Source organism: Saccopteryx bilineata, chromosome X, assembly GCF_036850765.1.
Source record: "Saccopteryx bilineata isolate mSacBil1 chromosome X, mSacBil1_pri_phased_curated, whole genome shotgun sequence".
Classification (NCBI taxonomy): Eukaryota; Metazoa; Chordata; class Mammalia; order Chiroptera; family Emballonuridae; genus Saccopteryx; species Saccopteryx bilineata.
The window spans coordinates 88,930,287-88,957,571 of record NC_089502.1 but is presented as its reverse complement, the minus strand read 5'-3'; the positions used below and the strand labels follow the sequence as shown (position 1 = coordinate 88,957,571).

At 38.9% G+C, this 27,285-nt stretch overlaps 1 protein-coding gene across 3 annotated transcripts in view; it reads left to right on the top strand.

Moving 5' to 3' along the window:
* The window catches only part of GABRA3 (gamma-aminobutyric acid type A receptor subunit alpha3), a 428,833-nt gene extending 415,621 nt beyond the window's left edge, over positions 1-13,212 (top strand). For 2 of the 3 annotated variants that reach the window (XM_066250022.1, XM_066250023.1), the window contains exon 10: positions 11,887-13,212. In XM_066250022.1, coding sequence (XP_066106119.1) covers positions 11,887-12,222 — 336 coding nt within the window. In that variant the 3' untranslated portion in view covers positions 12,223-13,212. The remainder of the gene's footprint in view (positions 1-11,886) is intronic. The other variant, XM_066250025.1, reaches the window with a different exon arrangement.
* Positions 13,213-27,285: the final 14,073 nt, after the last annotated feature.

Below are 27,285 nucleotides of genomic sequence, written 5' to 3'. Positions count from 1 at the left end.
AGGAAAAATATACACATATCCTTGGCCCCAGAAGAGAACAGGGTCTGGCCCTTGACAGATTCCTGTGAGTGGGTCTCTCCATTGCACTTCCAGGAAGGCTTTTCTTTTAGGATTCCAGAGTCTCTCAGCTGCTGAATGACCCTGTACATAAGTATTCAAAATATTTAAAGTGAAAAGAGCATGAGAAAGAAGATTTGCAGAGTTCGAGGGTATAATTCCTGTTTTTTATTTTTTCTAATTGGTTTTTATGTGTTTGATGTGCACGCTCTACAATGCCTTGACCCTGGGGATTGTAAGGAATTCCCATCTTTAGGTCAATACTAAAAGTCTGACAAAATGTAGTAAATGCTTTTCCTACATATGCAGGAGCATTGTCAGTTTTAATAATTTTAGGAAGTCCAATAATAGAAAATGCATACAAACAATGAGCTAACATGCTTAGCAGCCTCTCCTGTTCTGGCAGGAGCTACTATAAATCCAGAATAAGTATCCACTGTAACTTGGACTAAGGACTGTTTGCCAAATGAAGTTATATGACTGTTTGCCAAATGAAGGTATATGAGTAACATCCATCTGTCAAAGTTGTCCTGGTAGCAGTCCTCGTGGGTTAACTCCGAAGGGACAGATTGTAATATAGGACACCTTGAACAAGATTTAACAATCTGTCATGCTGCTTCCTGAGAAAGTTGAAACTGTTTATGTAGGGCTGCAGCAGCCTGATGATGAATAGTATGAGACTGAATTGCTTGGTCTGTCATGGTTGTTCCAATAATTTTCTTTTGAGTAGCTTGATCCTAATAATTTCTGGAAATAGTTTAAAGTTTTTAAATGACCTGTTATGATTTCTAATTTTTGTGGACGAATTTGTTGTCCCTCAATAATGTGCCCTAAATAAGAGAAAGGCTAAGATTGTAGTACATTTTCAGGAGCTATATAAAGTCCTGATTCTTTCAAAGAATGTTTTAGTTGTTGCAAAATAGTCAGCATAGTATCTTTATCTGGATGAGCAATAAGAATATCATCCATATAATGAGTTATGTATGCCTTAGGGTGATTCCTTCGTGCTGGAGAGATAGCTTGAGCAACATACTTTTGGCACAAGGTAGGACTGTTAGCCATACCTTGAGGCAAAACTCTCCACTGGTATCACTCCATGGGAGCCTGGAAATTAAGTGAAGGAACATTGAATGCAAAACACTTGCAATCATGAAGGCTTAAAAGATAGCAAAAAAACAATTCTTCAAGTCAATAACTACAAGGTGATAATTCCATGGAATGGCAGTAGGAGAAGTGAGTCCTAGCTGGAGAGGACCCATAATTTCCATAGTCTTATTTATTGCTCTCAAATCTTGTAATAGCCTCTAGTTTCCTGATTTCTTTTTAATAACAAATATAGGTGTATTCCATGGGCTATTAGAAGGTTTAATGTGCTCAAGCTGTAACTGTTCTTGTACCAATTGAGCAGCTGCCTTAAGTTTCTCCTGAGAAAGGGCCATTGGTCTACCCATACAGGATTATATGATTTCCAAGTAATTGGGTCTGCATAAAGCATTATTGGGGTAGCAGGAGCTACCAAGGCCCCTATGCTACATTTTGATACCCTAATCCACTCCTTCTGGTATTAGGTGCCACTTCTCTGGGGGTGAGAATTCTATGCTGTTCTTTCCCTAATCCCTTAGTGGGCAAAAATCCCTGATCAAGCATTTGAGTACTGACTAAGCTATTAGGACTGATAGGCAAGGCTTCCATATTTTTCAAAACATCTCTACCCCACAAATTAACTGGCAATTCAGGGAGCACATAAGACTGAAAAAATCCAGAATGACCTTTTTTATCTTCCCATTTTAAAAAACTAGAGCTTTGTTGAGGGGATTTACTCTGCCCTATACCTTGTAATTCTGTGACTGCTGCATGAGTGGGACAGGAATGAGGCCAGTGTAGCTTAAAATAATAGATACATCAGCTCCAGTATCTAATAGTCCTTTAAATTTATGCCTTTGTATTGTTAGTTCCATTTTAGGGCATTCATGACCTATTTTTTGAACCCAATAGGCAGCATCAGTGGAACCAAATCCTCGATTCTTTTGGGGTGCCTTTTGCAGGGTTTGGCCTTCTCTTAAAGGAGGTAAGAGGATTAATTGAGCAATTTTTATATCAGGAGAGATAGTGACTATATTTCTCAGAGTGTGAACCATTACTTTAATTTCCCCTATATAACCCGAACCTATTACTCCAGGGAGAACAAAAAATTCTCTTATAGTTAAATTACTTTTGCCTAATAAAAGTTCTATTTTGTTACTGGGAAGCAGCCCAAAAATTCCAGTGGGTATAGCTTGAGGTCCCATCTCTGGAGTTAATACAAATTGAGAGGTGGAATTGAGGTCCAGTCTTGCACTACCTGTTGTTGCTCGGATTAGTTGGGCAATGTTTGGCCTGCTGGAATCATAATTTGCTGAAGAAATTACCTACATTACCCCTATTGTTTGATGGGGCTGGGAAGGGCCCCATTGTCCGTTTCCCTGGCTTTTGGTGGTATATTTAGATTTACACTGAGAGGGGAATGCTTCTCCACCACTGCTCCGGGTCTGCCCCACCCATCGCGGCCCGGTGAGGCGGACGGGTCCCCGCTGTGGCTTGCATTTCTAAGAGGGGACTATGACGGGTACATGCTGGTGGCTGCTCAGGCGCAAGGTGGCAGTAGCCTCCACGGCTTCTCTGAATCCTTTGCCCTTGGGCATTATATCTAGACTTACACTCATTTGCCCAGTGTTTCCCTCTCCTACAACGTGGGCAGAGGTCCAGAGCCGTAAGGACTTGTCATCCTTGAGGGAGAGGCCAAGACTGATATCCCAGGGGAGTAGGGCAGTTTGTAGCAAAATGCCCTACACCCCCGCACTAGAAACAATATCCATGGGCAAAAGTACTTCCCCAACTTTCCTTCCTTTGCTTGTTCTGCCTTTTATCAAAGTATCGTCCTGGAAATCTCGCCTTAATGTCTGTGGCAAAAGCAAGGTCTGCATGTATGAAGTCCTAACATTAGCACACATTCTCATATAGTCCTCTATATCTCCCTTCTTGCAGTGAGGCCGAAGTGCAGCCCAACAAGCTGAATTAGCATTTTCATATGCTAATTGCTTTATCAAAATCTTTCCTACATTTTTATCCCCTACTATTCTTTTGACTGCTTGAATTAGCCATGAAACAAATTCTTAATATTGCTCATTAGGACCTTGCCTAATTTTTCCAAATTCTTCCGTTTTGGCCCCTGAAGTAAGCAGGCATTTCCATGCCTTTGTGGCTATCTGATTAATTATATCATAAATAGTTAGTTGATACTCTAATTGAATTGCTGTATGGGCATATTGTCCTTCTCCAGTTAACATATCTGCAGTAAAAACAACCTCCTCTTGCTGATTTTTCTCATCCTGCTCCATGGCCTTTTCATAAAAGTCTGATTTTCATAGCAAATAATCACTCCCGGAGAGACAGGCATGAGCAATCGCCTTCCAGTCATTTGGTGGTAAAGCCTTTGCACAAATAGGATCTAATAAATCAAGTGTAAAAGGGGCAGTAGGCCCATACTGAGCACAAGGAAGTTTTTCTTTCAGTTTTAAAAGGTACAGGTTCATGCTCTCTCACTAGTTTCCCTTATTGTTCTGTCTTTCTACAACAGGAAAACAGGTAAAGCCAGTTATTGTTTCCCTTGTATTTCGAGCTTGGTCTATTGTTGGAGTGGGGATTTCCCAGATTTTGAGCTATAGACTGTGGAATTAGCCCGATAATGGTACGGAGGAGCAGAGGATTGAATGTAAGAAGGAGCCGAAGGCAGCGGAGGTCCCGCTGTTAAGACAGCCATAGCCGCAAAATTTTTATCCCTCGAGTCATTCTTAAACTTCAAGTTGTTTCCACATTCACATCTCTCTGCTTCTGGCTCACCCTGATACTCTTTCTCATATGAAAATATTTCTACGAAAAGGTCTCTTATTTTTGATCCTAGCACTCCCATATTTATTTTCTCTCAAATTATTTCTTATAATTTCTCACCAAACTCTACTTAAAAGCTTAACTCTTTAAAAGCTTTATACTTACTTTGTATGCACACTTCTGGGGTTTCCATAACCTCTCCTCTTTCCCTTTTCCGATGGCCACACATATGGGCGCCAATTGTTGGGGTCCAACCACAACAAGTATATACAGGGGTCCCGAACAGGAAAAGGTATGGAATTAAAATAAATGATAGGAGACTTAAAGATATATATGGGTTCAGGAGGATGCCATGGTAAACAGTCTCTACTGCTCATTAGCTGTAATGTCTGTGCTCCCAGAAGCACATCCACTTTTATTCATAGAAAAAATGTGGTCCATCAGCAATTCAATTAAGTTTCCAAGGCAACTCACAGACAATACCAACCATACCATCCAAATCTGCTTTACACTAATAAGAAACTAGCTTCCAGCCTCCTCTGGAGTACATGAGTGAGACAAATGAGAATCAAGTGTAGCTCTTTGTTAATGAGGCAAATGAGGTGGAGTTCAGGCCCAGCACCTCTGTCCAGATTGCAAAAATACCCTGTTTATTTATTCGGTCCCCAACAATTAAATCCAATTGGTTTAGTCTGTCATTTAAGGCTACTGTTTCTTTGTTAATTTTCTGTCTGGAGGATCTATTCATTGAAATTAGTGGGGTATTAAAATACCCTACTATTATAGTATTCCTGTCGATCTCGTCCTTTTTGTCCATCAAAATCTGCTTTATAGACACATGTAGCCCCATGTTCATAGCAGCACTGTTCACAGTGGCCAAGACATGGAAACAACCAAAAAGCCCTTCAATAGAAGATTGGATAAAGAAGATGTGGCACATATATACTATGGAATACTACTCAGCCATAAGAAATGATGACATTAGATCATTTACAGCAAAATGGTGGGATCTTGATAACATTATACGGAGTGAAATAAGTAAATCAGAAAAAAACAAGAACTACATGATTCCATACATTGGTGGAACATAAAAACGAGACTAAGAGACATGGACAAGAATGTGGTGGTTACCAGGGGTGGGGAGAGGGAGGACGCAGGAGGGAGGGAGGGAGAGAGTTAGGGGGAGGGGGAGGGGCACAGAGAAAACTAGATAGAGGGTGACGGAGGACAATCTGACTCTGGGCGAGGGGCATGCAACATAATTTAATGACAAGATAACCTAGACATGTTTTCTTTGAATATATGTACCCTGAATTATTAATGTCATCCCATTAACATTAATAAAAATTTATAAAAAAATCTGCTTTATATATGTATTTAGGTGCATAAATATGTACAATGGTTATAGCCTCCTGTTGGATTGCTCCCTTCATTATTATGTAATGAGCTTCTTTTTCCCTTACTATAGCCTTTGTTTTAAATGCTATTTTGTCAGATATAAGTACTTCTACTCCAGCTTTTGTTAAATTTTCGTTTTCATGAAATACTTTTTTCCATCCCTTCACTTTCAGTTTATGTGTTCTTTTGTTCTGAGGTGAGTCTTTTGTCGACAGCATATATATGGGTTCTGTTTTCCTATCCATGTAGCTATGCTGTGTCTTTTGATTGGATCGTTTAACCCACTTAGATTTAAGGTTATTTTTGATATTTACTTTTATTTATTGCCATTTTATTTTCTGAACTTACAATCTTCTTTTTCTCAATTTCTTTTTTCCCTTTTCTTTTATTATAGCAGGCCTCTTAACTTTTATGCAGTACTGGTTGGTTCTAATGAATTCCTTGAGTCTTTTTTGTCTGAAAAGTGTTTTACTCCTTCAATTTTAATTGATAGCTTTGCTGGATAAAGTAGTCTTGGTTATAGGTTCCTGCTTTGCATCGCTTTGATTATTTCTTGCCAATCCCTTCTGGCCTCAAGTGTTTCTGTTGAGAAGTTGGATGTCATATTTGTGGGGGTTCCTCTGTAGGTGATTAACTGCTTTTCTCTTGCAGCTTTTAGTATTCAAACTTTGTCTCTTTACTTTAGCATTTTAATTATGATGTGTTTTGATGTAGTCTTCTTTAAGTTCATCTTTAATGAGACTCACTGTGCTTCTTGTATTTGTGTGACCTTTCCTTCACCAATTTAGGGAAATTTTAGCTATCCTTTCTTCAAACAAGTTATCTATCCCTTGTTAGTTCTCCTCTCCTTCAGGAACTCTTATGATGCAGATGTTTCTCTTCATGTTGTTGCAGAAGTCTTTTAAAGTTTCCTCAGTCTTTTTGAGCCTCTTTTCTTTTTGCTGCTCTACTTGTGTGCTTATGTTTATTTTGTCCTATAAATCCGTGATTTGATCCTCCACTTCATCCAGCCTGCTGTTGATCTCTACTAGTGTAGTCTTCCTTTCTGATATTGTTTTTGTTATTTCTGATTGGTTCTTTTTTATTATTTCAGTGTTCTTTTTGATACTGGCTATCTCTTTGTTTAAATTCTCATCATGGTCATCCATTGTTGCTTTAATATCCTTGAGCATCCTAAAATCATTACTTTAAACTCTGTGTCTGGTAATTTGGTTACTTCCATTTCATTTAGTTATTTTTCTGGGGATTTATCTTGTTGATTCATTTGGGTCATATTTATTTGTATTCACATTTTGTATGTGTATTAGGTAGTGCTGTCTCACTTTGAAATTTGTTGTGCTGTCTTAATGAGGAAGATGGGCTCAGTGGTACTGACCTAGAGGCCACCTGAGTTTCTTGCTCTTGGAATATTTCTTGAGTATTGTATTTAGCCTTCTGTTGTACGTAAGTTTTGAGTGCAGCTGGTCCTTTCATGGTTGCAGTTATCCCTTCAGCCTGGCTGACTCTAAGGGTCAACCTTGATCATATGTATTAGGCAGTGTGCAGTGTCTATTCTGTTGGGCATATTTATTTTCTGCTGTGTCTGATGCCTGCTGGACTCCTCTTTTGGGTATGCTGCTTGTGTAGCTAACTGAATCTAGCATTGGTACTGTCTGCCACCCACTATTAGTTGTGTTGGTTTTGGGTCTTCTTGAGTTGGCATCAGCTGTTGTTTGTAACCTGCTGTGGGCTAACTGTCTGGAGCTACTGTTCTGTTTGCTGTTTGCGTCTGCATTTTCTGAGCCTGGGTAATGTGGGAGGGGCCAACCTGTGTACAAGGATCAGTTTCCTACTGCTTAGAGATGACAACAGCTCTGTAAAAACTTCAAGCTCCATAAGAATTACTTCCACTTTTTAGCTGCTCCACCTCCCCTTGAAGCTGCGTGGTTTTCCCACAGTCTTCTGTAGAAAGAATGTAGTGTGGACTCACACTGGCCTCACCCCATCAACCCTTCTACAGGTTGCAAGATTGATAGTTTAGGGTACAACCAATGTTGGTAGGACCCCCTACATGAGGGGTCTCCTAGTCAGCAGCTCAGTATCAAGAAAGTGGCCCTTACTATAGAGCCTAATGCCTAACACACTGCTGGGATTCTATTTCTCCCCAGTGAGGTGAGCAGCAGTTTCATATTGGGTGCAGCCCACAGTCTCTTCTCCAGCTATTCTTCTAGCTTGTTAGCCTCTGTTCTCAGGGAGGAAGACTGAGAGTCCTCCCCTGGGGCTGACTATGGTTCCTACCAGAAACTGGTTAAGCCCTTTAACCAGACGCAACAGTAGGGGGAGACCCACACTTTGAATATCCATTCTCCAAGACTCTCTCCCTTCTCTCTGTGGAACCTAGCCTAGTGGGGCAAGATATCCAGAATCAGGGCTGGCTGATTGTTAAGCTCTACCCTATCCAATGCCCACAAGCCACTGTGACAGTGCTGATAACAGAAAGCAGAACTCACTACAGGTGGGCCCAGATCTGATGAGCCCTCCCTTAGGACACACTGCCAGCAAAGGTAGTTAGGTCCTGAACCAATGCTCTCTGCAGCTGGCCTCTGGAGTGCCAGCCCTGGGCCTCCCTGGAGGGAACCTGGTACAGACCAGTGTGGGACACTGCCTGTGACTTGCCCTCAGCCACTTTCACAGAGCTACAGGCAATCTACTGTTTGTGGCTGCCTCTTCTGGTCCCAGGTGCAAATGGCAATACCAAGCTGCACATGTAAGCTGGCTTTTCCCCACACTGGACCTGGGGGAAAGTCAGGAATACAATAAGGTTCTCTGAGTTCTGCTTACTGCAGCCTCTGTCTGCTGGCTGCCTGTTAGTCTTGGCCACTGAAATAAAACTTCTGGTAGAGTCTAGAGCAGTAGTAGTTAACCTGGTCCCTACCACTCACTAGTGGGCATTCCAGCTTTCATGGTGGGCAGTAGCGAAGCAACCATATTATAAATAAAAAGATAGATTTAACTATAATAAGTTGTTTTATAAAGATTTTTTCTGCCAAACTTAGTGAAATCTGACATAAAGTACTTGGTAAGTAATTATTATCATATGCTTTAACTTGCTGTAACTCTGCTTTATAAATTTTATAAAGTAAAGTTACTTCTCTACTTTATAAATCACCATTACTGTGGAACTGGTGGGCGGTTAGAAAATTTTACTACTAACAGAGAACAAAAGTGGGCAGTAGGTATAAAAAGGTTGACTACACCTGGTCTAGAGCCTGGGGCAATTTAATTCAGGAATTAGGAAGGGTGGTGGGTGTGGCTCTGCCTCTCAGCCCCAGGTATCAGTCTGTCCAGACTTTTTTCACAGACCCCCAGGATTCCAGTGGGTATGGCCTCTGAGACCCATAGATGTGATCTTCCCACATTTCAGACAGCTTCTACTGAATCTCCAGTGAGGCAGAAGCACCAGTCACAGCCTTGAGAGCATGCTGTGGAGAAAGCTCTGGCCTCAATGCCAGAAAACTGGGTCACTGACAAGCTCCCTGCTTCCTGGTTTCTTAAAATGGTCCAGTCCCCTAAGAGTGGGGCAAGAGAGACTCCTAAGTGTGGGGCAGTTGCTTTCCCCAGGGTGATGTCACATGGAGGGCACTTCTTCACCCAAGAAAGATGGTGACTATTGTACAGTATTGGAGAATGACTCAGCACAGGGGTTCTGGTTGCTGTCCCCCACAGTGTCTTTCCCTAGGCCACTGACTTCTCACTTTCCTCATGCAACTCTAGTCCTCTCAGCCCTCCCTCTGCCAGAGCCCTGGGTAAGTGGCTATGAATGAAATTTTTTGTGCTGGCCCTTTAAGATGGAGCCTGTGTTTCTGAGAGCTCCCATCTCTTTCTCTTAAACAGAAACCTCTGATCTTTTCACCACCAAGTACTATGTGAGCACTTCTTCTAGGCTTTGAGGCTCTAGGCTGTGGTGCCAGGCCAGGGGCTTAGGACCTGCACATCTCAGGACAATCCTCCCCACAGTGAAAGTCCCTCCATATCCTCCACCACCACTCCCTCCTGTGAGCAGGGGAACCCTTTTCATGCCCCTGCCTTTCCTACCATTCTCGATGTGGCATCTTCTGTGATTCTTGATTATAGACTCCTCTTCCTTTAGTCCAGGGGTCTCAAACTCGCGGCCCACCCACCAATTTTGTGCGGCTCGCAGACTGGCCCGCAGATTAATCCACGAAGTTTGATTAGTCTGCGGGCCGCACAAAATTGGTGGGCGGGCCGCACAGCTGCGAGTTTGAGACCCCTGCTTTAGTCCAAAGTTGGTTTTTCAAGATGATTGTTCTTAATGTAATCCAATTTGGTCTTGGGAGGTAGCAGCTGGAATGTCCACCTACTCCGTTGCCATCTTAGACTCCTCCAAAATATTGTTTTTTACATGCCCAATTAGTCAGACTATTCATTTACTTACAACACCCCCTCATTTGTGCCACTCATCCTCCCTAATTAAAAACCCTGAAGCTAGCACAAAGAAGCATAATAGGAGGAGATGACATCCACGGCCTTTTGTTCTGCACACTATGATTCAGCTGCAGCAGACTTCTTGCCAACCTAAAATTAATAGTCCTTTTGGCCTGTGCAATGGCTTATGATGCATCTTTATCTAATAAACTTCCCCCCCTTTTTTTTGCAACCAGCTCCAGCTCATAAACTTCATTTTTTCTCAGAACCAACATTTCTGCACCTGGAGGTATCTTGTCCTTCTTTCTACTGAATTCCTATCACATTCATCTCATACCTGCTACAGCTCTGATCATATTATATGGCCATGATGTATTTATGAGACTATCTCCCACTGGACTGTGAACTCCTGGAAAACACGGACTAAAACTGACTTATCTTTTAACCTTCCCACCTACATAAATACCTAGAAAAGTTCTTGGCCCAGTAAGTACTCAGTAAATATTTGGAAAAATTATTATGAAGATCAGGAAGGTAAATGGTCTAAAGGGAAAAATAAAAACATCAAAATAATTTGGGTTCACCCTGGCCAGATAGTTTGATTGGTTAAAGAAAGCATCATCCTGATACACAGAGGTTGCAGATTCAATATCTGGTCAGGGCACATAAAGAAACAAATTAATGTTTCTCTCTCTCTCCCTCCTTTCCTCTCTCTGTAAAATCAATAAATTAAAAAAAAACAATAATGGGAACTCTTCAGAAGAAAAGAAGTAGAAAGTGATTAGGGGAAAAGATTCAGTAAGAGAGGGTAGTAGAGAAAATCCAGGAAGGGAACATGTAGGAAGTAGAGGAGTAAATAGATAAAACACAGGTGTCAGGAAGCAAAGTAACATGGTGAAAGGGAACAATGTGAGGTGTATGAAATTAGGGCAATAAAAATAGTCATCATTGTTTTATCAGATATTCCTGATAAGTGAAGCTCACTTACCCCCAGCTGTCCCTAGACACAAAGAAGGATGAATGAAAGAAAAAGTTAAAGTGGAAAATGAGGCAGCAAACACTGCAGACTATGAACTTGGCCACTGACTTTGGCCTGAGTCTAGCACTGGTCTGCTCCATTGGCATCCACTTCCTCAGCCTCTCTCTTCTATCTCAGGCCTGAGCTTTGTCTCCCCTTTTCTACATGGAGGGTCCATGTATACATAAGTTAAATCTGTGAGAACAAATGGGCACATGTGGGCATACTTGTTTCCTACTGAGTTTTTTTTTTTTTACTCTGAAAAAAAAATACAAATGAGAATCTAATAGCAGGCCCTCAGCTGTTCCTGTCTCTGCTATATCAGAGGAGAGTATTTGTATAGCTCCCTAAGGAGGCTGTGACTCTGGCCCAAAGCCTTGCAAGAATGGAAAACTCTGGTGTGCCTCCTAGCTTGCTGAATATGTTTACAGTGCATGAAGGGTGAGGTACTGTTGAAATGATGCATGTAAACACGCCATAGTATTTATTGTATCTTTAAGACAAAATGACTTCTGACTCACCAAGCTCTCTTCCCAACAGGAGATTTGCCACTTGATGATTTAAGCCTTTTGGAGTTATTTCTCAAGTAATCAAAAAGTGTCTTGTGCCTATAGAAAGCAGCACAGAGCAGCCCTGGATATAGGTCAGGAGCCCAGGTGTCTATTGTGGGCTCTGCCACTCAGTCCAAGGCTTTTTCTCATCTGTCAAATGGGAGTAATCTCACCCAGCCAGCTCATTAGGGTTACTCTGAGGATCAAATGACATAATTATATAGGATCTTACATGTGGCCAACATTTTACTGTTTTCAAGTGATTTCTACTACCATTTTTCTCATCCGATTCTCTCAACAACCCTGTCAAATCTTTTGATACTCATTTTATAGCTGAAGAAACTAAAACTCAAAAGGGAGAAGTTACTTGGCCAAAGCCACATAACTAGTAAACCAGGATGTTGCAAGTTTCCTACACACAAACCTGGTTACCCAGTGCTATTGACTTCAGGCTCTCTTGTTTCTTAACTTTCTTCAAGGTTCCTCCTTTCCACAGCCTCTGCAGGCTCAGTGTAAAGAGTTAACTAGCTTTTCTTTTGTTCCTTCTTCTCTCCTACTTTTTCTGGCTAGAAGAAAATACCAGCAGCCCCAACAAAGAAAACCAGCACCACCTTCAACATCGTGGGAACCACCTATCCCATCAACCTGGCAAAGGACACTGAGTTCTCCACCATCTCCAAGGGCGCTGCTCCCAGTGCCTCCTCAACTCCGACAATCATTGCTTCACCCAAGACCACCTACATTCAGGACATCCCAACTGAGACCAAAACCTACAACAGTGTCAGCAAGGTTGACAAAATTTCCCGCATCATCTTTCCTGTACTCTTTGCTATTTTCAATCTGGTCTATTGGGCCACATATGTCAACCGGGAGTCAGCTATCAAGGGTATGATCCGCAAACAGTAGATAATGGTTGCACAGCAACCAGAGCACAGTATACTCTAGGAAGCACCCAGGCACCCAAACCCCAGGCTCCCCTTCCTGTGTTTCAGGATTTTTTTTAATCCCTACAAAGCTATGACTCTCAATTCACATTTGTGAATCTCAATGAATAAGAAAAAAAGAAAAAGTACTTGTCCCTCTAACATTGCTGAGTGTACTATCATCAGAGCCAAACACTGTCATTCATCCAGTTGCTCATCTTAGTCTGCCAGTCTTCCCCAGCTGAAGGCACTGCATGTATTTCATTGCATTCTGCCAACTACATAAAGAAGAAACTGTATTACCTGTACTGGTATCCTTGGCTGTTTGAGAGTTCCAAACAAGGAGGATTGTAGACTGGTCAAATTTAGATGATTCTGACTCAGAAGGGAGTCAGGTGAGGCTATCCTATGTAGTGCTGTCTGCCACCTTCCCTGCCCACAGCAAGGCCTGCTAGGCATAAATACTTATAGCAAAGGCAGAATCCAGTGCTAACCTCTGAACTTGGCCCCCAGCCTCTTTATTGGCTTGGAAGTTAGTGGGGACACTGGAGGCTCACCACTGTCTACTATGTATGGCCAAAACCAATATAAAAAACTGGGCCAGCCTGTTACCAAGGAGGATGGTGCCCTGCCATTCCAGGCCTTCAGGAAAATAGTACCTTCTTTTTGGTATATTTCTCCTACAGTAAAGATCTCTTATCTCAAACTCTCGACCCCTGTAGCCAGCTGCATACTGCTTAGTTTGGACTCATTGCTGCCTGCAAACTCTATAGGAAAACAATAAAATATTTTTTTAAAATTTATACTAAAAAGGTACAAAATATCTAAATCAAACATCTACACAAATAATATTAAAAGGATTAGAGTGATAGGAAAGTCACTTCCCTGACAAGGTAACTAGTCAAGTACTAAATGAAGCAATTGATTTGGGCCAGGTGGTAGATGAGGCTTGAGGTATGCTCAAAAGAGAGGGCCACTGGCAGACAAAAATCAAATTCTTCTTTCCATACCCTCCACATTCCACACCCTAGTTCAGGCCCAAAAACTTTCCTTCCACTGTGTCAGGAAACTCTGGTACTCCACTAATACTGATTCTAATGGAGGGGTGGTGAATCAGAGTCTAGTCGATTTTTCAGTGAACTAAATCATTAACTTTATTACCATTTTGATAATATATTATTTAGGGGCCATTTGACTTTATTTGTTCTTAATGTGAGTAAAATAAATAGTTATAACAGTTTCATAAGGTAGATAAACTAAGTATGTGATGCTTGAGTGACTTGCCTAGGCTCCTCACAAGTTTCTGTAATAAAGAATCATCATGTTCCTCTTGCCAAAGGCCAAAATGAAGACAGGATTGAGAAGTAAAGTCCACATTGACCTCAGAATCAGTACAATCTTAACAAGCCTGATGGGTCCTGAATGCAGTTTGTTTGAACACCAAAAATGTTTTTAGAAAGTCACAATGTATTATCCAAGGAGACCAATTCTAATAGTCATGGCTCAAGAGGAATGAGATTAAGATAGCAGCACCCCACTACTCATACAGAATATTTTAGAAGCCCAAAGTAAAGTCACAGATGGTACCAGAAACAGATTCTCCCTGTCTACCCCTATTCAAAGCTCCTACGGGACCTATCATTAGCTGCTGGTTGCCTTTTCACCTATTCTTTCCCCATCCCCTGCTTCCTTCCCATTGCTGGGTTAATGCATGCCAGTTTCATTATTCCTAAGAATGTGTAGGTAAATTTATGACTAGAAGAGTGTATTGTGGATATGTGGGAATGGGGGTGGGGTGGGGCTGTTAATGATCATCTTAAGGAATTAGAATGGAAGCCTGACCTTTACCTCTTTGTAGAAATTGTGTTTCCTAATGCTTTGGTGCAATGTTTAGTGGCTGTTTATTAAAGTCTTTCTGAATTGTACTCAGGCTGGAGAAGTTTTTATGACCACTATTTGCCTAACATAGGTGATACTCTGTCCTTGGTTTTTACCCCCAGTCTTATACCACCCTTATTTTCCAGTTTTGAATAACACTGTCATATGCTGGAAAAAATGTATACCTAGAGCAGGAGGCCTATTACTGTGATATCAAATAGAGCCCAGGTAAAAACATAGCTTGATTAACTCAAGGGTCTTATTACCCAATATGACAGAGAAGGAAACACCTGTATTTCTTATTCTGCAAAATTCACCCACTCCCAAGAAATAGAGGAAGCTATTTTTATTGGAATTCTAAAGGCTTTCCTTTTCCATTGGTTACTATTTCCCTAAGAAAATAGTTTCCTTAAGCAGAGAGAGAGTGAATATCTAGTTGGTTGATCCATGTGTTGGGAAATGTATGATAACCCTTATTTATTACAGAGTTAGGAAAAATCTGGGGAATTATCTCATGAGATCTGCTTGAGGAAATCACCTGAATCCTAAGGGGTGGGAAAAGTATCCTTGGGAAAGCATTTCAAATAAAATAAAAGGCTTTCTTGTTTGAAATAACATCAGGGACTCAGACAATGTGGCCCTCAGTGCATGTTCCAGCCCTTTGGTCAACTTATGGCTGTCCTGATCCTGTAGGCATTTCGCAGTCCCTGCCAAGTTCCACTATACCCCTAGAACAACCATGTGAAGCACACATGGCTGACTCCCTAGCAAAATGCCTTATACTAATGTTTAAGTGTTTTTCTTTGAGAAGCTTCTGAAACTGCTTTGCTTCTGAAAAATATATCCCTAGTCTTAGGGGAAAACTCTAGCTGTTCCCTTCAAGATTTCCATTGCTTAATTAACCTGAGATTGAAAATTATTCAGAAAAATGAACAACTTGATCCCACCACAGTTGCTAAATGATGTGGGGCGGGTCCCTCCTCTGAAATGAGTCTTAGTTTTCCCATTAGTAAAATGGGGTTTTGATCAGAGCCAAGTCAACACAATACCCTTTCCAGCAGCTGCCCTTGTGCTCTACTTTAACCCTGAATATCACAACATCCTGGGGTCTCATAAAGCTCAACCCAGGAACACAAACCTCATCCTTTTGTTATCACATAACTCAGATGGTAAGGACAGCTAAGAGGCTAAACCTGGGAATCCAGAAGCTAAACTCTCACATCTAGTAATGACCTCCTCGATATCCCCATCATATACTTGGCCTAAACTTTATGTGGGTCTTCTGTAAAGAGATGCAGGATTATTACTTATGCAGTTCTAGTCCCAGCATGGGTAAATGTAAGTCTAAAATTGAGAGTATTAAAAGGAGTACTGGTGTCAGGCAGGGCCTGCCAGATAAACCAAGAACACAGATTAGGAGCAAAATACACCTCCTACTTTTTTTCTTCAAAAGTTTGCCTTAAGGAAGAACAAAATCCCTCAGAAGGTACTCCCTAAACTTTTTGTCAACAACTCAAAATAATTCATGGGATCTGCACACACTGTTTCTGCATTCCCTTCTGTTAGCGGCAAAAGGTGGCCTACCTTCTGCCTAAGACTAAGACCTCCTTTGTTCTTCATTCCCCCCTTTATAAGAATCCTAGTGTTTTTATCTGCTCTCAGTGAAGCTGCTCTTGCTGAGTCATCACTGCTCTGATTGCTAAAACATAAAGACATTTTTCAGTTCTCTTACTTGACCTGTCAGCAGTATTTGATACTGCTCACAGTGAATTTATTCTTTGCTTTTCATGATACCAGTCTCTTGATATCCCTGCTTTTCTTCCCTGCTCATTTCTGTTTCTCATGTTGTTGCTTTATTTAACTTCTCCTAACTCTTAAAGGCTTTGATTTCCTACAGTGTTTTCCCTCCTCTCTTTTCATTCTATACACTCTCCCTGAATGATCTCATCTGTCCTGATGGCTACAGTTACTGCATATTTCAATTACATTTGTTGTGTAACAAACCACCCCCAAATATAGTAGCAAAAAAACAACAGCAGTTAGTTATTCCCAGTAGAATGTATCAGAAATGTGGAGAGGGTACAGTAGCAATGACTTATCTTTGATCCACAATGCCCAGAATCTCAGATAAGAACACTCAAACAAGTGGGGGTGACTTTATTGACTGGAACATCTGAAGATGGAGGATCTGCTTCCAAGCTCCATGTGGAAGGGGATTCTCTAGTGAGATGCAGGTGTATTAGTTGTCCTCTTCCAATCCTGTTCAGACAGGAACTAGTGGGTCATAAAGTAAGAAGATGAAAGAGGTTCTGGGTGCCATCCCAGGAAATGGGGTCCTTCACATGTCTGGCATCTGGGTAGTGATGTTTGAAAGACAACTTCAACTGGAACTATTGACTGGTGCATCTATACATGGCCTTTTCTTGCAGCTTCTCACAGCATGGCAGCTGAGTACTAAAAGAGAGCCTTTCTAAAAGGAGCCTCTGGAGAACAAGCATTTCAAGAGAACCAGGTAGAAGCTGCATGGTGTTTACTGTCCTAACTTGAGATGTAGCTGGATTCTTTAGGTTATAGCATAGTCACTAAAACCAGCCCAGATTGAAGAGGAGAAGCACAGACCTCACCTTTTAATGGGAAGAGTACCTAAAAATTTGCAGACATGTATGAAAACTACTATACTTCCTTTATGCTGATGACTGCCAAAATGTCATCTCTAGCCTAGTTATTTCACATCAAATTTAAAATGTTCAAAGCAGCACTCTTGACTCTTTAACCTGCACCATTATTTTACTGATAATTCATATATTAATAAATAGAAGCATTATTTGCATAGATGCTCAAGCAAAAACCCAGAAATTACTGACACCTTTTCTCATTCCTACATCCAGCTCATCAGATAATCTTGTGTGCTCAGCTTCTAATTTAAAGCTGATATTTTACCACATCCTCCTCACTTCAAACACTGACATCGACTTCAAACTTTATAAACTGTAAAGCTTATATAGCTTTTTAAACTGTAAACCAAGTCAGTAGCTTTTTAAACTGTAAACCAAGTCAGTAGCTTATGACTTTCCCTGTCTTCAAAGCAAAATTTGTGGCCACACCTGACTAGGCTATTTGGTGAACACTCTTGCATGATTTGGGCCCCCAAACAACAAATCATGCAGGTCCGCGATCCTGTCCTTCTGCTCACCAGAGCAGGGAAACTAATTCATAGCCTCATCTACTACTTAATATAATACCCAGTCCCAACCATCTATTAAGCCTAACTAGAGAATCCAGGCAAGTGCAAACTTCATTCTTCAACTTCCCTTGGGCATGGAACAAAGCCAGCAGTCCTATCTAGATGTTCTCAGTCAGTGGCACACCCACAGCCTTGACCTCAAAGATTGAACAGTTGCCTTACTGAAAAATAGACTCTAATAGCAGGACCCATTTGTCCAAGGACATCACCAGACATATCTAGAAAACAAAACTGAGCTACCTGGTGAGAAACTGTCTCTGCTAAAATAAACTTGCAAAGTCTGGAAGAGGAGACCACTTACTCAAATGTGCAAATACTAATGTAAGTAATCAAGGATCATAAAAAATCAGATAAATATTTACATCACCAAAGAAAACTAATAAAGCTCTAATTAATAAATGACCCTCAAGAAATGAAGATCTGTGAAGTGTCAAATAATCCTCTTAAAGATGTTTAGTTAACTATAAGAACACAGACATGCAACTAAACAAAATTAGAACAATCTAGAACCAAAAGGAGAAGTTCAACGAAGAAATAAAAACAAACAACCCCTCCCCCAGAAATCATAGAGCTGAAAAATACAATACATGAACTAAAGAACTAAATAGGAAGCTTCAAAAGCAGACTCAAAGACATAGAAAAAAGAACCAGTAAAAACATTTGAAATTATCCAATCAGAGAAAGAAAAAGAAAAAGAAAAAGAAAAAGAAATAATTAGGGATTTGTGGAACACAATGAAAAAAAGTAGTATGTAAATTCAAAGAAAAGAGAAAGAGAAAGGAACAGGACATATATAGTATAAAGTAATAATGGCTGAAAACTTCCCAAACCTGGGGAAAGGAATAAACATCCACATCCAAGAATTCCAAATAAGGTAAACTTGCATAGGACTACACTGAGACACATTATAATTAAATTGCAAAAACCAAAAAAATTTAAAAGCAGCAAGAGAAAAGACAAAGATTACATACAAGGGAACCTCTATAAGAATATAGGCTGATTTCTCAACAGAAACTTTTCAGGCCAGAAAAAAAGTGGGATGACATACTCAAATATTGAAAGAAGAAACTGTCAACCCAAGATCACTATACCTGGCTAAGCTTGCCCTTCAAATAAGAACTTAAGGCTTTCTCCAAAAAACAAAGCTGAGGGAGTTCATCACCATTAAGTCTGCCTTACAATAAATGCTAAAGGGAGTTTTTTGAGTAGAGATAAAAAAAGATGCTAATTAACATCATAAAAACATAAGAAGACAGTTCAAAACCTGGTAGTACTGGTAAATATATAGTAAAAGAATTTGTAATATGGTAATGGTGGTGCATAATTCCTTTAAAATTATAGTTTAAAAGTTAAAAAACAAAAGTAGTAAATATAGTTATAAATACAATATGTTATTAGTTACACAAAGTAAGAAATATGCAAATTGTAACATCAATGACCTAAATTGTGAGGGGGAAGAAAAGTAAAAGTGTAAAGCTTAGAAATTTTATTGAAGTTAAGTTATTAGTTTAAAATAAGGCATTATAATTTTAAGATATTTTATGTGTCTCATAGTAACTACAAGGAAAAAATCTGTAGTAATTACACAAAAGAATATGGTAAACAAACAAAAGCACACTGATACAACAAGACATCAAAACACAAAATGGACAGCAGGATAAGAAACAAGAAACAATGGGTCTACAAAACTACCAAAAAACAATAAACAGAATGGAAATGGTCTTTACATATGAATAATTAATATAAACATAAATTAATTAAATTATCCAATTAAAAGACACAAAATAGCTGAATGTATTAAAAATGTAGATCCCAGTTATGCTACCTAGAAAAGATTCACTTTAGCCTTAAAAACATGAATAGATTGTGGGTGAAGAAATGGACAAAGACATTAAGCAAATAGTAAACAAAGAAAAAGCAGGGGTATCTATACTCATATCAGACAAAATATAAATTAAACTAAAAATGGTAAAAAGAGATAAGGTCATGATAGAATAATAAAGGGTTCAATCCATCAGGAAAGATATAACAACTGTAAATATCTATGAGCCCAACTTCAAAGCACCTAAATATAAGCAAATACTTACAGAGATAAAAGGAGAAATAATCAACAGCACAATAAGATTTGGGAACTTTATAATACCCTACTCTCAACAATGGATACATCATCCAGACAGAAAGGCAACAGGGAAATAGCAAATTTGAACAAGGTGATAGAACAAATGAACCTAACAGCTACATAGAGAAAATTCTATGTGACAACAGCATAATGCATTGTTCTAAAGTGCACATGAAACATTTTCTAGGATAGAACATATGTAGGCCACAAAATAAGTCTTAGTAAACTAAAAAAAAATTGAAATCATACTAAGAGTCTTCTTTGACTATAATGGTATGAAAATAGAATCAATAATAGGAGAAAAAACAGAAAATTCACAAATACATAAAAATTAATTCTCTTCTGAACAACCAATTGATCAAAGAAAAAATTAAAGATAAAATAAAAAGTACCTGGTGAAAAGTGTAATGGAAACAGAACATATCAAAACTTATGGGATGTAGCAAAAGCAATTCAAAAAAGGAATTTCATAGCAACAAATGCCTACATTAAGAAGCAAGAAATATCTCAAATAAACAACCTAACTCTATACTTTAAAAAAGCTAGAAAAAAAACTGAGCCCATAGTTAGCAGAAAGAAGGAAATAATAATGATAAAAGTAGAAATAAATTAGAGAATAAAAAACAATAGGAAAGAATAACTAAACCAAGAGTTTGCTCTTAAAAAAAAAAAAAAGAAAGAAAAGAAAACCTTTAGCTAGACTAACCAAAGAAAACACAGGGAGGACCCAAATCAACAAAATTATAAGTTACTATGAACAATTATACACCAACATATTGGACAGCATAGAATAAACAGAAAAATTCTTATACATACAAACTGGCAAGAATGAGTCAGGAGAAATGCAAGTCTGAATAGACCAATTACTAGTAAGAAAATAAAATCAGTAATCAAAAATTTCTCAATGAAGAAAAGCCTAGGACCAGATGGCTTCACTGATAACTTAGCAAACATTTAAAAATTAACAATAATATTTCTCAAACTCTTCCAAAAACATTGAAGAAGAGGGAACATTCTTAAACTCATCTTATGAGGTAGCATTTACTCTTTTATGAAAGCCAGAAAAAGGTACTACCAAAAAAGAAAACTAGGCCCTGGCCGGTTGGCTCAGTGATAGAGCATCGGCCTGGCGTGCAGAGGTCTCGGGTTCGATTCCCAGCCAGGGCACACAGGAGAGGCACCCATCTGCCTCTCCACCCTTCCCCCTCTCCTTCCTCTCTGTCTCTCTCTTCCCCTCCCGCAGCCAAGGCTCCATTGGAGCAAAGATGGCCCGGGCACTGGGGATGGCTCCTTGGCCTCTGGCCCAGGCGCTAGAGTGGCTCTGGTCGCAACAGAGCGATGCCCAGGAGGGGCAGAGCATAGCCCCCTGGTGGGCAGAGCATTGCCCCTGGTGGGCGTGCCGGGTGGATCCCAGACGGGCGTATGCGGGAGTCTGCCTGACTCTCTCCCCGTTTCCAGCTTCATAAAAATACAAAAAAAAAAAAAAAAAAAAAAAAGAAAAGAAAACTACATACCAATATTCCTAATGAATATAGATGTAAACAATTCTCAATAAAATTTTCTAAATGAAAAAAAAACCCAAAAAACTAGTAAATTGAATTCAGCAGCACATTTAAAGAATCACTTATCATAATCAAGTGGGATTTACACCTGGTATGTAAGAATTTTTCAACATACATGAATCAATAAATGTGATAGAATACATTAATAGAATGAAAGAAAAAATCATATGATCATCTCAATAGATGCAGACAAAAGCATTTGACAAAATTCAAAATCCATTCATGATAAAAAAATACTTAACAAATTAGGTATAGAATGAACACACCTTAAAATAATAAAACCATATATGATAAGTTCACAGCTAACACAAATAAACTAGTGAAAGGTTTAAAACTTTTCCTCTAAGATCAAGAATAAGACAAGGGTGCTCATTTTCACTGGTCTTACTTAAATTAGTATTTGAAGTTCTGGCCAGAGGAATGAGGCAAGAGAGAAATAAAAGGTGTCAGAATTGGAAAAGAAGTAAAATTGTCTCTATTTGTGAACTTTGTATGCTTTATGCTTTATTTTCAAATAACTGTTAGATCTAATCAACAAATTCAGTAAAGTTGCAAGACACAAATTAGCAAACTAAAACCAGTAGTGTTTCTACACACTAACAATAAATTATCTGAAAATATTAAAATAATGATCCAATTTACAATATGATCAAAAGGAAAAGATATTTAGGAATAAACTTAACCAAGAAAGTCAAAGATCACTATTCTGAAAACTACAATACATTGATAAAAGAAATTGACAATACGAATAAATGGAAAGGTATTCCACATTCATGGGTTGAAAGAATTAAAATGTCAATACTTCCAAAAGTCATCTATAGATTCAGAACAATACCTATAAAGATTCTAATGCCATTTTTAGCAAAAGTAAAAACAAAAACAAAAAATAACATCCTGAAATTTATGTGGAATCACAAAAGACTAAATGCTCAAAGCAATTCTGAAAAGAACAAAAGAGGGAGGCATCACAGTTTCTGATTTTAAGTTATACTATAAAGCTATAATAATCAAAACAGTATGATACTTGCATAAAAACAAATAGATCAATGAAAGCCCAGAAATAAACCCAAGCAAATATAGTCAAGTTATATTTAACAAGGGAGCCATAAATACTCAATTAAGAAATGACAGTCTCTTCACTAAAGTGTGCTGGGAAAATTGGGTATTCAAATGTAAAAGGATGAAACTAGACCTCTACTTTACATTATATCCAAAAGTCAGTTCAAAATGGATTAAAAACTTAAGTGTAAAACCTAAAATCATAAAACTCCTAGAAGAAAATATAGGAAAAAGTATCTTTTACATGGGTCTTGACAATGATATTTTTGGACATGACAGCTAAAGCACAAGTAACAAAACCAAAAATAAGCAAGGGGGATTACAAATTAAAATGATTCTGCATAGGAAAAGAAATAAGAAAGTAAAAAAAAAATCTACAGAATGGAAAAAATATTTGCAAATCTTATATGTGATAAAATGCTACTATTTAAAGTATATAAGGAATTCATACAACTCAATAACAAAAAGAAAATAATCCAATTAAAATGGGCAAAAGAGAGGCCCTGGCCGGTTGGCTCAGCGGTAGAGCATCAGCCTGGAGTGCGGGGGACCCGGGTTCGATTTCCGGCCAGGGCACATAGGAGAAGGACCCATTTGCTTCTCCACTCCCCTCCCCTCCTTCCTCTCTGTCTCTCTCTTCCCTTCCCACAGCCAAGGCTCCATTGGAGCAAAGATGGCCCGGGCGCTGGGGATGGCTCCTTGGCCTCTGCCCCAGGCACTAGAGTGGCTCTGGTTGTGGCAGAGCATCGCCCCCTGGTGGGCAGAGCGTCGCCCCTGGTGGGCGTGCCGGGGGATCCCGGTCGGGCGCATGTGGGAGTCTGTCTGTCTCTCCCGTTTCCAGCTTAAAAAAAATGGGCAAAAGAACTGAGTTGACATTTAAAAAATATATCTATGAATGACCATTAGGTACATGTAAAGATGCTCACCATCACTAATCATCAGGGTAATGAAAATCAAAATCATACTGAGATGTCACCTCAAACCTGTTAGAAAAGATATCATCAAAAAAAGCATAGAGGGAAGAAATTCTAGTCAAGATTGTGGCATAGATAAATGATGCACTCAAATCTTCCCACAAACATATTAAAATTACAACTAAAGTACAGGACAACCATCATTCAGAACCACCTGAAATCTAGTTGAACAGAAGGCCTACAACTAGGATATAAAGAAGAAACCATGTTGAGACTGGTAGGAGGGGCAGAGATTCTAAATGGGCAGGACCCACACTCAATTAAAAATTGGGAGGGATATATGAGCTGTGTAGATTTCCCCAAAAGAGCGAAGTGTCCCAGCTCTACACTAGGCTCGCCAGCTCAGGGTTCCAGTGCCGGGAAAGAAGTCTCCATAAATTCTGGCTTTAAATACCAGGAAAGATTGTGAATGAGTGAGACAGAAGGCTTCTGGACTCCAGCTTTTCTCTTAAAGGGCCTGTTCATGAACTTATTTGGACTCACTTGCTCAGAATTTCACCACTGGGGCAACACCTCAAAAGGGGTCAGAGCCATGTTGGCAGGAACTGAATTGTATGTAGTCAGGAAGTGTTGGAGGGACAAAGCCTATTTATTGTTTCTTTGCTGAACCTTGCTCACACAGATCTGGTGAGTAGGTGCCATTTCCTTAGTCTCCTCCAACTTGCTAACACTGTTCACTCAACCCTGGTGATCCCCTGAGACCCCACCCCACTCAACTTGTAGGCCAAACCATGCCATTTCCTATGGCTTTCCATTACAAAGAAACTATGCAATTGACTTTCCTAAAATCTGTAAAAGCAAAAACAAACAAACAAAAAAACAGCAGCATGCATCCTTTGGATGCCCCATACCTCTTATTAAGTAGTTCCTGGCCTAGCATCATTGGTAGCTGGCCTTGTTTCACATCTTGGTTGTTGCTGGGCACCTTCAAGCCCAGCACAAGTAGTAGCCATCTGCAGATTGCTTTGTAGCTCATGCCATGTGTCACCAGGCAGGGTATAGGTGGTGGCTGACCTTGGCCTATACCTCCTGGGAGAGACCAGAGCCAGTGCACATGGTAGGCAGCTTCAGACCATGCCAAATTACAATTCAACCATCTCAACAAGGGACACACTCAATGGACAGCCTTGGCAGGCACCAAAACCCCACTAAGGAGTTTTGCTTCATAGGATCAGAACAGTGTAGTTGCAGCTGATACTCACAGCTGATTGGTTTGGGGTTAAATCCTTCCCATTGACATGCTAACAGCAACCAAGGTTCAACTATAATAGAAGGCTTCATACAGCCAACAATGGGGGGATGCATCTGGAGCACCCAGTTTGGGTAAACAGAAAGACTACACCACTGGACCATATAATACACCTACTATGTAATGCCACTCTGTCAAGATGAAGAGATGTATTAGCTCTACCTAATACATAGAAAGAAAGAAAGGGAGGTTGCAGAAATGAGGAGACAAAGAATGTCCCTAATGAAAGAACAGAACAAAACTCCAGAAAAAGAATGAAAATGGATGTCAGTAATTTACCAGATGCAGAGTTCAAAGCTCTGGTTATAATCATACTTAATAAACTTAGAGGAAAAATAGATGAACTTAGTGAAAACTTCAACAAAGAGATAGAAAACATAAAAATGAAGATAGAAACTTTAAAAAAGCAGTCAGAAATGAAGGATACAATAGCTTGGATGAAGAGTACATTACAAAGAATCTATAGTACAGCAAATAAAGAAGAGAATTAAATTAGTGCTTTGGAAGATAAGAAAAGCAGAAATCACACAATGTGAGCATCAAAATAATAATAATAATAGTAATAATAATAATAATAATAATAAATGAAGATAGTTTAAGATGCCTCTGGGACAGCTTCAAGCATACCAACATTCACATCATGGGAGTGCAGGAAGAGGAGAGAGAGCAAGAAGTTGAAACCCTATTTTAAAAAAGAATAATGATGAAAGCTTTCTTAACCTGATGAAGGAAATAGAAAGAGTGCAGAGGATCCCAAACAAGATGAACCCAAAGAGGCCTACACCAAGATACATTTTAATTAAAATACCAACATTTAAAACCAGAGAATATTAAAAGCAACAAGGGAAAAGAGCTCTCTACAAGGTGAGAGCTCCCTTAAGACTGTCAGCTGATTTCTCAACAGAAACTGCAGGCCCAAAGGGATGGGCACACAATATCCAAAGCAATGGAAAGCAAGAACCTACAACCAGATTACCCAGCAAAGCCATCATTTAGAATTAAAGGGCAGATAAAGAGCTTCACAGATAAGAAAAAGCTAAAGGAGTTCATCACCACCAAACCAGTATTACATGAAATATCAGAGGGAAGAAGAAAAAGGAGAAAGAGAGGTAGGGGGAGGAGAAAGAGAAGAAGAAGAGGAAGAAGAAAAAAGAAGAGGAAGAGAGGGAGATAAGGAGGAGGAGAAAAAGAAGACATGAATAATAAAATAATACTTTAAATGAAAGTGGATTAAATCCTTCAATCAAAAGACATACAGTGACTAAATGAGTTTTTAAAAAACACCTTTGCATATGCTATCTACAAGAGACTTTCTTCTGATCGAAAGACTCACACAGACTGAATGTAAAGAGATGGAAAACACTTCATGAAAATGGAAACAAACAAAAAACCAAAAAACTGGGGTAGCAATACTTACACCAGACAAAGATAAACTTTTAAAAGAAAAGTTATAACATGAGACAATGAAGGACCCAGTAATTCAATTATTGTTATTTATTCATAGAAACTCAAAACACTTAATCAAAAAGACATATATCCATATGTTCAGTGCAACATTATTTATAATAGCCAGAGATATAGAAGGAACCTAAGTGTCCATCAGATTTATGGATAAAGAAGTGGTACATATTTACCCCATCATAAAAAGAATACAATTTTGCCATCTGCAGCAATATGGATGGATCTACAGGGTAATATGCTGATTGAAATAAGTCAGAAAGAGAAAGACAAATATCAGATTATTTCACTAAGATGTGGAATCTATAAAACAATATAAACAAACAAGCATAACAGAAACAGACTTTTAGACACTGAGAAAATTTTGAGGGTGTCAGAATGGGTGGCAAGTTAAAAGGATGGGTGAAAAAAGTGAAGGGATTAAAAAGTACAAATTGGTAGTTATATAATAGTTATGCATGTGTGAAGAACAACATAGGGAATATAGTCAATAATATTTTAATAATCATGTATGGTGTCAAATGTGTACTATTTTTATCAGGGTGATCACTTTGTAAGTGATATAATGTCGAATCACTGGGTTGTACACCAGAAACTAATATAATATTGTGTATCAACTGTAATTGAAAAATAAAATATACATTTTTAAAAAAAATTTAAAAAGAAAAAAATTGCTGGTGGGGAAAGGGAACCCCTGTGCACTGCTGGTGGGAATGTAAATTGATACAATCATTATAGAACAGTATTGAGGATCTTCAAAAAATTAAAAAATATGACTACCATATGATCCAAGAATTTCACTTCTAGGACTCTATCAGGAGGAAATGAAAACACTAATTTGAAAAAAGTATTTGTATCCCATGTTTCACAACAGCATTATATACAATAGCTAAGACATGGAAACAACCTAAGTGCCTATTGTTGGATAAATCAATAAATAAATGGTGATATATATATATATATTATTTAGTCATAACAATGAGGAATTCCTGCCTTTTGCGACAATATTGATGGACCTTGAGGGCATTATGATCTCACTTATACGTGTAATTAAGGTGGGAAACCCCAAATAATAGAACTAGTAATCAGATTTGTGGTTAATTGAGGCAGGTAGGTGGTCAAAAAGTAGACTCTTCCAGTTATAAGTTAAATAAATATTAGGGGTGTAATGTACAACATGATTTCTATAGTTAATACTGCTATATGATATATAGAAAAGAGAATAAATCCTAAGCATTCTCATCACAAAGAAAAGTATTTTTTATTAAGTATATGTATGAGCTGATGTTAACTAAAGTTATTGCAGTCATCATTTCATATATATGTATTATAAGTCAAACTATAATGCTGTATACCTTATTCTCACACAGTGGTGTATGCCAATTATATCTCATTCAATAGAACTTGGATACAAACAATAAAACACTGTTATTGACTTTGGATAGGCCCTACACACTTCTGGATCTCAAATATGTATTCCCCTATAAAATGAGGATCTTGGGC